General features: G+C 34.3%; 1 protein-coding gene across 1 annotated transcript in view; it reads right to left on the bottom strand.

Moving 5' to 3' along the window:
- Nucleotides 1–264: 264 nt before the first annotated feature.
- Nucleotides 265–18,101, bottom strand: part of pudp (pseudouridine 5'-phosphatase) — a 42,110-nt gene continuing 24,273 nt past the window's right edge. The window contains exon 4 of the mRNA XM_056475105.1: nucleotides 265–1,634. Coding sequence (XP_056331080.1) covers nucleotides 1,458–1,634 — 177 coding nt within the window. The 3' untranslated portion in view covers nucleotides 265–1,457. The remainder of the gene's footprint in view (nucleotides 1,635–18,101) is intronic.

Raw genomic sequence — 18,101 nt, forward strand, 5'->3', positions numbered from 1 at the left:
TAGGTACCAGTATCTATTAATTAGATACTAGAACCTAATTAATATATACTAGTACTTCATTAGGTACTAGTACTTATTATTTAGATAGTATCTATTTAATAGATATAGTAACACATCAAACAAGAACTAGTATTTAATAAATGTGTACTAGTAAATTTTAAATAGTATCTATTTCAAAAGTACTATATAATTAATAAGTACTTGTACCTATTAAATAGCTACTAGTATCTAATGAATTCGTATCTAATGACATTTCTCAGATATTGTATTTTAAAACATTTTATGGTTTTTATGCATTTTCGTATGTCTCTTCCAAACTGTAATTCAGTCAAAACCTGCCTGGAACTACTTTATCTGTGTTTCCCTTAAAATAACTTCTTTGAATCAACCAATCACAGTCAAGCATTCAACAGCCCTGTAGTAAAAACAAGTATTTTTTTAATCCTTCGTAGAGGTTAAAATACCCAGAAATCAATTCCACCATTAGGAATATTGTTCTTTAATAAACAAAGTTCATTTCTAAGGCACACTAACACAAGCCCCAGTCCCTCACACCCTAAGCCTTAGATCCGTCAGGTGTGAAATGACATGTAAAAGCCCTTCTGGGAGTGGAAAGTCCTAAAGAAGGAAAAGCTTTCCAGATTACTCCATCTTTAAGGATGAAAGGACACGGCATATGCGAAGGAAGAAGTGGATGCTGGCATAAAAAAATCCCTTTTCTTTCTACCAGAGGGGAAGGCTGAAAGAAGACGGTCTTGAACTCTGTGAGATGTTGGACAGCGCTGAAATGAGTGAACATGCTAACTCCAGCTCTGTGAAGGCGGACACTGGAAGAAGATGAAAGACGACTGCGCTCTCCAATCCCCTTTATTGGATTACGCCACATGGTTCAAACTCAAAACTCGCTTTGGTATTTTAATAGACCTCTGTGAGGAGGAAAGGTAACGCTAATAGAAAACACGGCTGGTCTAGCTGGTTAGTTAAACCATTACATACTGTAAATTTAAACCATGACTGGAAAGTTGTGAGCTCTGAATTGGAGATTTATTTAAAGTGATGCAAACATTACAGCTTGAGCCACTTGCACTGGATAAAAAAAAAAAAGTATATAAATAAAGAAATGTCACACAGTAATTGGCTAAAACGCAAAATGTCAATAAATCCTAATGGTTTCACTGAGGCTAATTGAGCAGCATAATCAAATTTGTCTTGTGTCATCAGGGTGGTCAAAGGAAAGAGATTCAGTGTTGTGATTGGCCAAAAATAAAAAATAAAATCGAAACAATCAGCATTCCGTTGTGTCCCTGAACAGCAAATCCATGGCTGACAGAAATAATGGTAGAGATTAGTTTCTCCTGTTTTTGATTGCAGGAGTTACACTGCAGCCTGATTTCATTTTTCAAAAATTGACAGGATAAAGCGTAGTGGAACTGAAATCACTGTGGTGATTGCTGTCCTTACGCGTAGGCTGGGAGACCGAAGAGTTCTGGTCTGAAGTCTTCCATGTTTCTGAGCAGTAAGGTTGCTTCGTGGGTGAGGCTGCGGTCCAGGTTATCATCAGGGATCATCACCACCTGCATGCCAGCTGCCAGACCCGCCTTCACCCCATTTGGAGCATCTTCAAAAACCAAACACTGTGAACACATAACCAGAACAGATGAATCAATTAAAACACATCACTGCATACTGTATACCGTGTGTGAAAAAGTGTTTGCCTCTTACTGATTTATAATTTTTTTTTTGCATGTTTGTCACACTTTATCGTTTCAGATCATCAAACTAATTTAAATATCAGTCAAAGATAACACAAGTAAACACATCTTGCAATTTTTAAACAAATGTTTTTATTATTAAGGGTAAACAAAATCCAAAACTACACAGCCCTGTGTGAAAATATGTTTCACTTTTTGCCGCCATCACAGTCATATATCAGTGTGTGATAAGAGTACAGCTAATGCCAATGCCGGGTTTGCTGAATGGCAAGGTTCTTTATAAAAATTTTCAAGAAGTAAGTTTGTGTGGAACCAAAGTTGACATTAAACTTTACGACCCTGAAAAGTCAGTTTGCAGAAGGCACTTCCTTTGCACATCAGTAACCAAGACTACACTGGTGCAACAGTGCAACTAATCAAAGACAAATGACATTTGCACTCATTCACTTTTGACAAGTTAAAAAAAAATATATAATAGTAAATAATAAAAATAATAAAGTTGAACAATCGGTTCCCCTAGATTGTCTTGTACTTCTTTATTTCAGCCAGCACATATACAGTTAAATGATGTATTTTAAATAATTTAAATATCATGATTGCAATTAACAAGATAACATTTTGCAATCATTATGCACAGCATAATTGAAAAATAATGCAATGTACTGTATGTACACATATAGCTTATTAAATAACACCCTATAAAAAGTTGTGCAGTCTGTGCAGACGTGGACGAGGCACGAGTGATTTACATGTGAAATCATGTGAAGTGCGTTCGATGCACTTTAGACTGCAAAGGAAAGTGGGAGCAAACATCTAACAAACTGAGCAATGGAACAGACAGAAAAGCAGACAGCTTACAATGATGGAGACTGGTTCAAGGATGACAGCCGCTGGACGTGAGCGAATTGAAGGACATTATTTGTGCTTTACATGTATGACTGTGTGGTGTACAGTCACTGTATGGTGTGTGTCAAATCGATAGTTGACAAGAGTAAATGCAAGGGAAACCCTAACACATGTCCTATGTGTGAGGTACATGATGTCAGATGTTCCAGGGAGTGAAATCTGAGACCGAAAGTAAAATCATAGATACAAATAAGAGTTTTACAACCTTGCTTTGTCTTAATTCCTAAAGTTTTAGGTCTGTTTTAGATCTTGTCTTGACAAGAGACCAAAATAAAGAAGATTTATTTTCATGATTTTTGTCATTGTGCCAGATTGCACACCTTACATAGTAGGCTACTGTATGTGAGTAAGTCCACACATGCAGTAAAATCTCAAAACATAAATTTACAAAGAAAATATATGTTAACATTATATTGAAACATCTGTTTATATTTTCCAAAACAACTAACCACAGAGTTAAGGGATCAGAAAAATTTCAATCTGTAAACATTTTTTATATTTTAAATAGGGAAAATATGCATGCATTATGGATATGACGAAAAAAGTTAGCGAGTTAACAGTATACAACATACTTTGTAGAAATTCTGTAAACTAAACTGCACAACCCAAAATAAACAATGCTAATCATAAGGATAAGAGTCAGCTCTCTATTGAACAAACATGATTAATTTTATTTTATGTGACATTTTTTGCATTTATGAGAAAAAACCTCCGTTATGGATGTGTCATAACAGTGTTTCTGTTATGTGACAGAAGTGAAATTGGCACTTGTGTGATTTTGGTAAATCAAATTTAATTGTTTGAAAACATTAACAGACATTTTTGAGAATTTTTAAAGCAGTTTAAAATACTTGCTCACACAAAAAACGCGAAACGGTTTTAATATTTTGGCGAAAACCTAATTTTTTTCACCGCAAGGATGACATTTACATGGCATTGCTCGTATATATATATATATATATATATATATATATATATATATATATATATATATATATATATATATATATATATATATATATATATATAATTTCATTTGTCTGCAAAGGACACACATTCTATACATCTGATGAACAGCTTGATAGAGTAAATTAATTGAGTAAAATGATTCTATTTGAACTGTAGTGTTGCTATTCTTACATACCTTCAATCAACAAGGTGCAATTATGTGTTAATTCTGAGTAATACAATACATTTGCTTCAGATGCACCTCTTTCAGTGGTATTCTGCTTTGATGTCATCCGATATTCCATTATTCATGTAAACTGTCAAAACACATTTTAGTATAGTATAGCTAATTTATTATTTTACACTAATTGCGCATTACGTTTTTACTTAATACTGAGGCTTCCAGTATTTAATTAATTTAACGTTTTGTGCTTTGAAAAGTAAATGGGTAAATATTTGTATTTATTTTTAATAATTAAAAATAGCATTTTAACTGTAAATATGCATGAAAAAAAAATCCACTGTACCCTACTACCTGGTGGTAGAAAGATTATTTAACAAAGCCATATTTTGATGTGTCTATCATAGACTTAAACGATTCGCTTGTTCTTCTGCAGACAATTTTAAACAGGGCAAAGCAGATATCAAGGTTAAGGTTTGAATAAAAGCTTCAACGATTTGTTAAGAGTTTGACAGCAGCTGTCAAGTGCATTTTAGAAGTTTAAATGTCAGGCAATCTGTCTCTTCATCTAGATCTCTCCCTTTGGTGCTCTCAGTCATTTCATCATGGCATCCAAGTTCAACAAAACCACAACAAAATGAACTTCAATGAACCCCATTGTGGGCAGAAAGTTGTTAAACATCAGCCCGCAGTGTCAAAACTGTGCAGCACACGAGCACATCATCTTTTCACCATTTACCACTCTTTGATATGGATAATTTGGGACCAGACACAACTCGCTTACAACAAGCTGGAGTTTTCATTTTGTTAGTGGATGTTGTAGCGATGATGGGATTTGTTTGCTGTGCCATCCTTGTAGCTATTATCAGTCATGGATCATGCGGACAGCTCTGTCAGATGAGCACTACAATTCTTTATTGCTATTGCTGGCTTGTTATCGGCTTTCATGAAATCAGTAAAGAAAGTATGTTGCTGGTGCTGATATACAGTACATGCACTAATATATATATATATATATATATATATATATATATATATATATATATACACACACACACCACACACACACACACACACACACACACACACACACACACACACACATATATATATATATATATATATATATATATATATATATATATATATATATATATATATATATATATATATATATATATATATATATATATATATATATATATATAGTGCATATGTTAGAGGGAATTACAATGCTGAAAAGCTTTGATTCGAGCAAAACTGTCACAACAAGACAGACAGATATAAGTCATAATATGAATGTGCTACATCCACGTAATGCAGCTACTATCTCATTTAACTATAAAAGTAGTCTTATATGACATCTGAACAAATAAAAAAATTAGCAAAAGCACAAATAAAAATATAACTGAACCTTGCTCCTAATGTAAAATAAAGTGTTTAAAGCTTGCATATTTATGAGAGAGAAAGAGAGAGAGAGAGAGTCGAGTGAGAATAAAGTGAGAATTGATAACACTATAAAAAATATATATCAATTAACAGTTTCAATTAACATAGCTCATGCTTTATGTGTGTTTTTCATTTATTTACACATTCAAATTGCATTACAGGACCTTGATCTCTGCTCTAACAACTTTTTATGTTGCATGTTAAACAAAATGACATTTGTAGTATGTGAAATGATTTACTGAAAAAAGTTTTCTACTTTTGTGTGTCAAACTCTTTTAAAGGAGTTAAAAGTTTACTCAATGAATAAATAACACAATTACCCCATAATTTACTTCGTTTTAAGCCTTTTTTAAAGATAAACATGCTGTATAAGGGTGTTGTGTAGTACTAGTGACTAGGGCTGCATGAACTGGAGAATCTAATCGCAATTTATCTGATCAAAACTGCGATTTAAAATGTGATTTACTATGATTTCATAAAAGAGCTACAGGTTTGATGTGGTGATTTTAACAGCAACAAAGCAAGACCAAGAATAACCATAAAGTACACTACACTATGCTTTTGTTTATTTAAAACCATTTTTTCCCAATAAAGTTCTCAGTTGTCATGACAAATTAAGATAATAACTACAGTACTTTAAATTCAATTAAATAAATTGTATATAAAATATTATATAAAGATATATATACAACCTTTAAAACCATTACATTTAGATTGTATTACAATTTTTCATATTGATTTTTATGACAATGCTTTCCACACACAATTTTAGATTTTACTTTACAGGACAAGAATTCTTGTATTAAAATGTATAATTTTTAAGTATATTTATATATATATAATATATAATTTGCTTTCATTTCATCTCCACAGCAATGTAATAGGGGCTCGTGGGTTCTGCTGTAACAGTTGTCTGCTTTTTAAGTAACGTTAGTTAAATCGTTTTAATTACTCGCTCTCGCCCCCCTCGCCATAGTAATAATCAAAATAATTGCAGCTTTTTCGATTTGAAAAATCGCACCTTTTTAAAATGCGATTTTGGTTTAAAATCGATTAATCATGCAGGCCTATAGTGACCATTTTTTGAAGCTTTCAAATGGGCATAGTCTTTAGAAGTGGTTCAATGTGTTTTGTAACATGTAACATTTATCTTTTTATTATTATTATTATTATAAGACCATGATTGGAAGCCAATCACTGCAAGTGTTTTTTTTAGTTCTGAAACTTGAGTTTGAGAGATGACACCGGCGTGACACTGGCACAGCACATAAGTAGTGCCAAATTTCATTAACATTACATTTATTTAAGTTAAATTTTACTTCATGTTAACTGACAGTGCATTAACTAATGTTAACAAGCACAACTTTGGATTTTAATAATGCTTTAGTTAATGGTGAACTATGATTACTATATACTTTGCAAGATTATTCATACTTAGTTCATTTTCGTAAATACCTTAATTAGCATTAACTAATGAACCATTTTTCTAAAGCAGTGGTTCTCAAACTGTGATACGAGCACTACTAGTGGTGCGTGGGCTTCCTTCTAGTGGTACTCAGAGGAATCTCTATATAATAAAATAATAAAATGAAAACACTTTTAAAAATTAATCCACTTGGCGCAAAGCAAGAGAAAGAGGCGCACAACGCTTGCAGAGCAGATATGTGCTAGAGAAGTGCTTTTGCAGACCAGGGGTGCGTTTTCCAAACAACGACATAACTTACAGCTGAACTATCAAAGTATGATGCATCGTTTGGGAAAAGAACAGTGTAGTGACCAGTGTTTCCCAAAACCATAGTTTTTCTGTCGCAGATCTATCAATTGAACCACATTATTTATAACATAAAACCATCCACAATGATGCTCTAAACAGGGTGGAGTAACTACTTCTTTAGAGAAAACCTCCATAATTTTTTTGAAAATGATATTGTTTTACACACACACACGTAAAAAAAAAAAAAAATCCAGTATTAGTTATGATAAAAACATACACTCATTTTCCATATTAATTGAAATATAGAAACGACACATATAGGATCTACAAATGTTTCCTTTACAAATATTATTGAGAATATTCCATATAAAATAATACATATTCTAATCTCATATAAAAAACCATATAAATCATTATTGGTTGTATAGGCCTAATTTAAAGTAGGCTATTTATTAAGAAATGAAAAAAAAATATTATTCGTAAATTATAATAATAATTATTAATATCATTGTTAAGTAATTTATTTAATTTATTTTATTTTTGAAAAGTCTACTTTTACAATTTGACAAATTTAAACCACTGCAGAAATATTCCAACCAGTAGGCCCATGTCATATACAGTAGGCTACAGACACATTTCTTAATAAGTAACTTACAATAAATTAAAAGCATCACTGTATGCTATATATATATATATATATATATATATATATATATATATATATATATATATATATATATATATATATATATATATATATATATATATTTGTTTTCACAAGCTATGGAGATGTAACATGAATTCTGCTTTTAAATAATAGGTCACCAATAGCTTTCGTCATGAGCCATGGCTGTGTTCAAAAAGGCATAAATGTTAAATCTTACCTCAGATTTAGGCTAATTAATTTGGAAGTGATTCAAATAGTGGGAGACACAGAACATAGACTCAAGCAACTTTGCCATGCTTGAAGCTTGAGGTAGATTATAATTAAAGTTTCCGTGTGCACAGAAGGAGAAACCACGAACCGTACCAGAGTCTGCCAGAAAACAGTGGTTGGTGGGCAGTTAACGCAAACTTCACGATTTATTTAAGATGTGATCTCACTTGCACCAAATCACAAAAATGCCGCAGGTATAAATTTGTCAAGCAGTGTACAGTATGTATGCGTTAAATTACTCGCTTTTCTGACACACATAGGCCTACTTTAAATGACGAGCAGTAAGCAGATCTAATTTCTTTTTTCAATATGTAACTCCAAATCATATTAAAATACAAGTTAATGTTTAGATTTCAAAAATATACACATATATCATGTGTACATGTAACATATATTTCAAAATGGATACAAATTTAATATTTTTATATTTATATTTTATATAAATAACTATGACATACAGCCTATATTTATTAGGTCCATGCAACATTTCCAGGTTTTGATGAATAGGCTACTATACCTTAATACTTTACAAGTACAGCTGTTTTTTTTTTTACTTTTTAAGAACAGTGCCATTTTTTATTAACTTTTAAAAGCATATTTTAATTTAAACATGTTTTTTTTTTTTTCCTGCGAGCTCAGTTAATGTTCAAACTATAATGTTTAAAGTGGCTGACAATACTATATATTCTTAATAATATGAATTAATCTTTCTTGTTTTTGAGTTGTGTAGAGCTGTAGCTGCTTGATTAGGCCTACTACACTACTGTATTTCAATACTGGTCATTATGGTGGTACAGTACTTGGAGAGACTTTTTTTTTTTTGAGGTGGTACTAAAAAAAAGTTTTGAAAACCACTGTTCTAAAGTGTGTATCCTTCTGTAATTGTTAATATCTGAGACACATACTGTATTTGTGTTCATACTTGTTTCAAGTACAGAATTTAGCTTTCTTTTATGTGTACAAACAGTTGAAAATTACTTGAAATTACTTTGAATTCAGGAGACTATGACAGATATAATAATAAAACTGATATAAACTTATTTTTTTGATGGTAACAAATAAGACAAACAAAAACGTACAATTATTAAATTTAAAATATTTACAAAAATTGTAACAAAACATGCATTATCCAAAAAGACACCAGTGTCAGAGTGTTTGCGCAGCAGCCACCCAGTTCAAATAATTCACGATCAGGAACAGAGACTCCACATTTCCATCCACTCGTCATCAACATGAAAAAAGGCACTTGAGCTTTCATGAATGGTTATAATTGACTGATGTCACAAAGCCAGTTGTACAATGAGTGGAAGTGCCTCACAAAGACCAGCGGAAACATGAAGCTCACTTTGGAGAGTAAAGCTTAGCTAATTCCCTTGTACCGCAGGCACAATTAAAACTTCTAATTACGAAAAGAGCCCAACAAATGACCTATAATTACTAAGGCATGCATTTCCGTGAACATAAAGCCAAAAAAAAAAAAGCTTGAGGACAAAAGCTAAGCGTAGCACAAATGCTGCCTTTTTCTCTGTCAGCAATTTGAAGTGGAGCATCTTGTTGGATTAGAAACGGTCCAGGACATCTAACACAAGAGAAATTCAGTAATTAGTCTTAGCTAGTGAATGAGAAGGCTTAAGATTCACACGTCACTTGAGCAGACAGCTGGGGAAGAGAGAGTGAGACGACTGTCTCAAACACATCTAATTACCAGAGTGAATGAGCATTTTACAGTCAGATTTGATGCTCACCTCAGAATATGGGAGGATTTTTAAAAATATGCTTTTTACCAATTTCTTGAACCACATGATTTTAGGCCTGCGTAGCCAGGGGACTGAAAGTAGATGATCAAATTAATGAGAGAGAGAATGCTTGAACTTTAAGAGAGGACAAAAAGAGTGAAGTCATCCATGACCCACCTTTTCTGTCATGGATTATCCATAATACAGCAATGCTTGTAGTAAAGCTGTGGCTAAAACATCCCTGCTGAATACAAAGCAGCTAACAGTAGTCAGGCTGGGTTTAGTTGGTGTTCAGCATTGTTGGATTTAGATGGATTTTGACCTTGTTTGTTTATTTTGCAGGTGATCAGGTAGGTTGTGATTAAGGTAAGATACATGAGCCTAATTTATACTGTTTTTCACATGTATTAACTCTGAAGCAGGGATGGATGGATGGATGGATGGATGGATGGATGGATGGATGGATGGATGGATGGATGGATGGATGGATGGATGGATGGATGGATGGATGGATGGATGGATGGATGGATGGATGGATGGATGGATGGATGGATGGATGGATGGATGAATGGATGAACAGTTTTCAATTTTATAAATTTCCAAAAACGTTTCTATAAGTTTTTATTATTATAAAAATATTCTAAAATCAAGCACATTCTAATAGACAGAGCTTAAAATGCAGGTTTGAGGCTCTTGTTTTCATTTCAATAGCTTACTATTTGCATACTGATGTTCGCTGTTTATTATTATTATTATTATTTTAGAAATGTCGACAGCTTCTGTTTTACAATTGTTAAAATCAAACTGTGATATCAGAATCAACATTCATCCGTAATAAGTGTACTTTTTTAAATTATTATAAACAAACGAACTAGACTAGGATTTAAACTCAAGTCCACCTGTACTCCTTCACCCACAAACAAACAAGCAAACAAATAAATAAATAAAGTTGGAATTTGCTGTTGGATCTCTCTAAGCATGCCAGCCAACTCATATCTCACTCTGTTTAATGTGAGCTGACGTTGTACTCACCATCACAGAGAGTTTTTACAGTAATTGGCATTCATGGGGAAGAACTGTGAGGGGTCCTTACACAACAAATGTATTGCTAATAATAGTTATCTCCCACAGATAACAAATAACATAAGTGAAAAACAATTTATGTAGTAAACTGAGATATTCCAGCTTGGTAGATATTCACTTGTTAAATTTCAAATGCCAAGTAGGTGGGGTATGAACATAAAGTGGTCAGGATGACATACAAATGCTGGCTTCATATTTAGCACTTCTAGAGGATGCCCAAAAAAGTCTAGCACGCACACGCAAACGTGCCACACTTAATGACTAGACATGAATTCTAGAGTGATGCAAAGATGACCTGACACGGTGGAGTCCATCTACGGTCCAGCGCTCTGGGAAATGTCAGGGGCCAGATGACCATCTCGGCTAGCATCGCAGTGACTCACATCACGTGTTATACATGGATAACCAATGTGTTTCTTATGTGCAAAACACACACACAGCAAACTTGAATTCAACTCACACACTATAAAAAGTCTTATTACATTACCTATTCTTGTCAGATACCACAGGGGAAGAATGTCTATGATGCACAACACAGGTCCTATGAGCACTGCATGACGCAGCCCTAAAGGAATACATTAGCTCTCTACAAGTCCCCACAAGTCTGTTTATAATTGACAGGGGAACCTTTTCTTGTTTCCTCTGAGGCTTGCTGTAACAACAACAAATACCCAAGTACACAAAACTAGAGTTGTGTGTGCAGTTATTCAATCTTTAAACTTGCATCTTTATCCACCTACCATCCAGATTTATTTGATGTTAGAAGTACCACTATTTTATAATCATTCTTGGTCCTACTTTATATTAGGTGGCCTTAACTAATATGTACTTGCGCTCAAATTAATCCGTTGTTACAATATACTTATTGACTAAAAATGTTTTTACATTGTACTCAAGGTTGATTTAATACCTGCATGTAATTAAATCTACAATTAATTTCTATAATACATCACTGTTGTCCATCCCTTGCACCCTAACCCACACCACCAAACCCTACCCGTATCCCACCTCAAGAGCACCAGAAGTGTTCTGCAGTACATTATGAACACAGTAAGTATATTGGATTTGTTTGTTTTTTATTTATTTTTTAATTCTCTCTAATATAAAGTGGGATGGCGATGCAGTGTCGCAGTAGGTAGTGCTGTCGCCTCACAGCAAGAAGGTCGCTGGGTCGCTGGTTCGAGCCTCGGCTCAGTTGGCGTTTCTGTGTGGAATTTGCGTGTTCTCCCTGCGTCCACGTGGGTTTCCTCTGGGTCCAAAGACATGCGGTACAGGTGAATTGGGTAGGCTAAATTGTCCGTAGTGTATGAGTGTATTTGTGAATGAGTGTGTGGATGTTTCCCAGAGATGGGTTGCGGCTGAAAGTGCATCTGCTGCGCAAAAACGTGCTGGATAAGTTGGCGATTTATTCCGCTGTGGCGACCCCGGATTAATAAAGGGATTAAGCTGAAAAGAAAATGAATGAACGAATGGATAAAGAGGGACCTATTCGTTTTATCTCTCTTTTCGTGCAAATTATGCTTGTCATACATTTGCACCTTATTCACAATACTTGCTGTTTCACTGGCTAAATTAAAAATGAGCTGCAAACAACACTACACTTTTGAACATTTTGGGCTCTATTTTAATGATCTAGGTGCAAAGTCTTAAGTGCATAGCGCAAAAGCATTACATTTACATTTAGTCATTTAGCAGACGCTTTTATCCAAAGCGACTTACAAATGAGGACAAGGAAGCAGTTTACACAACTATAAGAGCAGCAGTGAACAAGTGCTATAGACAAGTTTCAGGTGTGTAAAGTCTAAGAAGCTGAGCATTAGTAAATATTTTTATTTTATTTTATTATTATTTTTTTTTTTTGTGAGAGAGAGTACAGTTTTGTTTGTTAAGCACAAAGATTTATTTTCAAAAGTATTTCTAAATTCAGTTATAATTTCCAGCAAATGAATAAATTAACAATCATACAAAAATGTCGTCAAAAAGCTGAGTTATATCCAAACACATGTCCTATTCTTATGCCTCATATGTTTTTGAATATATTTGCAAAACCCAAGAGGTGGACAAATCTAAAATTGCTTTAATTAAAACAAATATAAAATTGCATAATAAATAATACTGCAAATAACAATAACATTATACAAATGGAAATTGTCATGAATAAACTGAAAAAAGAAATTACATGTAAAAAGCATGGAGGGAGTGTTTTTTATTCATATGTAGTAAATAATAATTTTTGTAACATTTTAATCCTTTATTTATTTTTTTCATGTAAAGATATTTGTGTACTATTCACATTATTTTATTTTTTTTTTTCACAAAGACATACTCAGAAAAAGCATTTCAAATTCAATCACATTCATTTACTTCTTACATAAAGTTTTAGTATTATTTCTAGTCCAAATATCAAAAAAAGAAAAAAGAAATAAATTAAAAGCAAGAAGCATTTTCTAAACTCAGCATTAAAAAATAGTGTTTGGTTTTTAGAATTTTAAACAAAACTAGCTAAATTAAGTGTTTTCAGTTTAAAATACAACAATTATATCAAAATAACTGATTGTTTTGATATAACTGTTGTAATGTATTTGTGAAAAACAGAGAGAGAGAGAGAGAGAGAGAGAGAGAGTTTTGCTTGTCCATAAAATGCTATTAGATTTAGGAATTTTTAGATATTTGGTGGCTCAGTGGTTAGCACTGTCGCCTCAGAGCAAGAAGGTTCAAACGCCAGCTGGGCCAGTTGATATTTCTGTTTGGAGTTTGCATAATCTCCCTGTGTCCACTTGGGTTTCCTCCGGGTACTCCGGTTTTTCTCACAGTTCAAAGACATACGCTAGGTGAATTGAATAAATTAGATTGTCCATAGGGTATAATAAAATGAACAATTAATCTGCTTCACTGAATTGATTCATGCAAGCATTTAAAACAAGTAGGTTATAACTAAGGCCAGACATAAACTACTGACATTTTTGTCTAATTCTGCAGAGAATTTTGTAACAAATTAGCGGATTTATGCAGAATTATTTTGGGAGTATCGTAACTAAAAACCTAATATGAATTAAAAAATAATAGCTTTTTAACTTTTATATAATGTTTACAAAGCAAATATATCTAGATCCACTTATTTAGTAAACAAAGCAAATCTATAATATAATATATCTACTAAAAGACAGAAAATATTACAAACTGTATTGTAAATAAATCAAATATACACTTTCATATTAGTCAAAATTATTTCTGGAATTCATTTAAAAACTGAAGAAATATACATTTACACACATTTACACAAGTAAATAAATAGACTTAATGATGGGCTAAAAATCTGCGGATTTCTATGCGCACAGTTTCCGTGTGGGCCTAGTTATAAGTAACTGTAACTAGATTACCTAAAATTAAAAAGTAATACTTTGTTTTTTTTTCTGAAGATAAGTAATTTAATTACAGTAACTAGTTACTTTGTATCTAATTACACCCATCACTGTAAACAACACACACAAGTATCTAAAATTTAATTGCTCGGCACTAGATTCCTAAGGCTGTGGTCATTAGCCTAAGCCCATCTGCTCTGATTGAGAGCCAAAAACTCAGACATGACAAGACAGAGATGACAAAAACAAGGGAGAGATGCATGTGCTCATCATCAAGCAGCTGAGCGCGTGAGTCACAGAAGTGACGGTACATATGCCACGTGACTATAGGTATGAACATATGTGCCAGTAAACAAGGCTGTTCAATTCTGTGGAGACTTCTGACAGATTGCTGACAGCATCTTCTAAATGACCAGTGGGCCTGCGGCTGCCCAAACCGAAATGACGTGTAATGGAGAGAAAGCAGACTGATAACACCCACGCTTGACACAGAGCACTTTATTTGGTCAAGACGGCTACAACACCATTGCTACCGTTCCAGTGTAAAACTTAAGCATCATCGGGAAAAAATGCAGTCTTCACCCATCACCGCCTCTGCCTCAAATGGCCTGCTCTACCAAATACGAAAAATCATTTTTAATGGAACCCTCAGAGGTCGGAAAGGCATCTTGGTCAGCATTTTTATTTTTATAGACGACAGTTTAAATAGGCTTTCACCAAGTTGTGTGCTTGATGACAAAGTTTATTCAAAAAGTGCTTACTTAATTTCTCCATAGACATATCTGTACATATTTCAAAAGGATTCAGTGAGCAACTGGGGCCTGTCGCCGGATGATATATTTGGCCTAATCTTAAATTGCGTTTCTCAACACCCGGTTGGCATGTTCTTCAGAGGGACTTGAGCGGGTGATCGATACAGCAAAGCTCCTCAATAAACTCGCACACACTCCACTTCTTCAGCCCACTCACACTCTTCATGAGGTCTTGAACTCGGCACGGTCTCCACTCTGCACAAAGCTGTGGGTTGATAAAGTGCTAAGAGGGATTGTGAAGCACTTCTTGGTTAAGGAAGATCTTAGTATCAGGCTGGCACACAGACACAATCAAATAAACAAGCACACATGTGCACACAAATACACACACACACAGACAATACAATGCTGTATTACTAACTTAATCAAGTTAATAAATCTCTGTAAACAGTACAATAGATCAGACAATTAGTTTACAGTAGTCCCTCACTATAACATGGTTTACTCTTCGTAACCTGGCAATTTTGCAGATTTTTTTTTTTTTGTGCAATTAGACATGCTTTTTTCTACAGTGCGTTGTGTTCTGTGTCCTGATTGGAGCATTGTGTTGTGCACCCTTACTGGCTGTAGACCACTGTCAATCAATTTCCTCCGTGCCGTGTCTCCTGTACAGTACAGAATTATTAGTTGATCTATTTGTTGTGGAGCCTTTTTGCAATGATGATTCACACACAATGTCATTACAAAGTTCATGCACACACACAGACACACGCAGACACACGCAGACAAGCACGTTTAACTTTGCAATGTTTTTGCACGGAAAAAGTGACAGGATACACATTAATATCTACTGCTGTATAGATATATGTTATGTTAATGTACAAAATAACCCTGATTTACATCTTCAAACCAGGATTGAAGCATCTTCTTTAATAATTGTACTGACACTATATGCGGCTGTGGTGATAAAGATGGTAAAAATGCTGTAATTCATTACAAAAATGCACTGTTTTAAAAATGTTTTAAACTTGTAAAACTGATTCTTGATCACATTAGATGATGATTGATGATCACAGCAATCTTAGCAGATCTTTTAACCCCAGTTGCTTTGCGCATGTCCTGTTTTGATGATATTATTATATGCATTTCTACAGAGACATGTTAATATGTGGCTGTCAATCATTTCCGTGGGTGGGAAACTCCTACGTCTTGATACGGCGGGCCTCAAATGGGAGGGATTTAAAAAAAAAAAAAAAAAAGACTTGTTGTATTTATATCACCCCAATATGACTGTGGACACACTATACCTACACACAGTTCTGTCCAGACAGCTTTCAAGGGATCATTTTCATCATAGATGGTGCCCTTAAAGATAATTTCAGTAGTTTTACTGACTTTAAAATGCTGTCCATGTTCTATAAAAAAAATAAAATAAAATAAACAAAAAAAAAAAAAAAAAAAAAAAAAATATATATATATATATATATATATATATATATATATATATATATATATATATATATATATATATATATATATATGATATAATGGTAATATATTGTTATATAATATAATATAAATATAATATGGTTATATTTATTATATATTATAAATATTATAATAAATTATTATTTAAAATAAATATAACATGGTATTTTAAAAAAAAGTGGGTAAACAGTTTGAAAAAAATATATATTTATACTCAGAGTATTAAACTCTAACCAGATGTTAAGCACCATTAAATAAACTGCCAATATTTTATTTTGGTGTTTAATACTTCATTAGGCAAATAATATTACACAAAATGATAAGATTATTATTCTTTATAATGGTAGATTTTATTTATTTAAAAACATCACACAATTATTACACAATTCAAGAGGTTCATAGCAGAGATCAGCCAGTTTTCATTACAGTAACAGCAGTGCAGACTTGATGACAGACGTGATGACAGCTCTATTCATTGTTATTGCACTTTTTGTACAATTTTTATTATATTTGTTTTTCAATCTGCTAAGATGACTGCCATTTACACAATTCAAAGTGTAAAGCTTGTCACATTCTAGACGAGATACCACTTTGTGTCATGTCTTTAAAATGCTTTACTTTTTCTATGAGTGTAGCCTACATAAACTGTCAGCAGCACCCAGCAACTAGCACACCACGAGAGCACAAGCGTGATAGGGCACTTTTGCAGCGAGCGGAAGTCTATCAACTGCATTTAAATCAATCTAAAGCTTTATATTTTGAGTTGCTTTTGAGTGCAAATTTTAATAAAACACATAAATGTTCCCCAGAGGGAGGGGAACTTCAATGCCTTGTGGAAACTTCCACTATGGATATTTCGTCAGAAGCCAATCATCTGAAAGAGTAATAAAACGGGCCAATGAAATGCCAATGAGTTGTCGTCAGTGTGCACAGCTGACAGCAATGACAATCAATGATGTATAAAGATGCCAGCTGTGCATCACTGATTGACCTTTTCGCTTTCAGAGCCTTTCACGCTTCTGAGAGTCTTCGTAAGGGTTCCTCCAAGCTTCTTGACAGAGAAGAGAGAGAACGAGAAAGCAGGCTGCTTCTCCCGGTCCAGAGTGTGTGATTCACGGCGGCAGACAGTCGAGCAGGGTATTCTCCCTTGCCTGGTGTTCTCTGGGTCCGGTCCTTCAAGAGCGGTATGTAAAAGGACAAGTTTCCAAAACAATTGTGTAGAGTGTCTTTTAAAGACGGGGTTCCGACTGTGCATTCCCTGTCCATTGATGATGGGCACGAGCACCGTGTTGCATGTCTGGGTGTCCAGCATGTTATTGCAGAGCTCTCGGGCAGCGCATTTCATTGCTGCGTTGGCATGTCTGTTGCACAGCTAAGGTCGCGGCGCGCTCTTGCAAAAGGATTTTATGTATTATGTGGACCGTACTCAGAGCTTTAGATGCGGTGTTCCTCTGAGGCCCACAGCATCTGATTCAGCGGAGGAGTCAGGTGCTTGGCCTGTTACTTTGTTGGTATGCCCGCTGGTCAGCCCGCCTTCTGGGTATAGCTGCCTGCTATGTGCAATCCCCACTGGCGATCCTATATGCTTCACTCAGCCATGGTTTAGTCCCCCCTCTTAGGCAGGCTCGTGTCTTCCCTCGCCCCCAACCATCCTGCATATGTGTACTCCCCCTTCTCAGGGTTAGTCCACATGTCTTCTAGCCACCAAGTCTAATCTTCTGGGCAGCAGGTGGCCTCCGCAGTGTCCTTCCTATCGGGACTGCACGCTTTCCCAACATACTGTCGTTTCTTAAAATCCTAGAATTAACTAGGTGCATTTTTATGACTCCCAGA

This window comes from Danio aesculapii, chromosome 1, assembly GCF_903798145.1.
Source record: "Danio aesculapii chromosome 1, fDanAes4.1, whole genome shotgun sequence".
Lineage (NCBI taxonomy): Eukaryota > Metazoa > Chordata > Actinopteri > Cypriniformes > Danionidae > Danio > Danio aesculapii.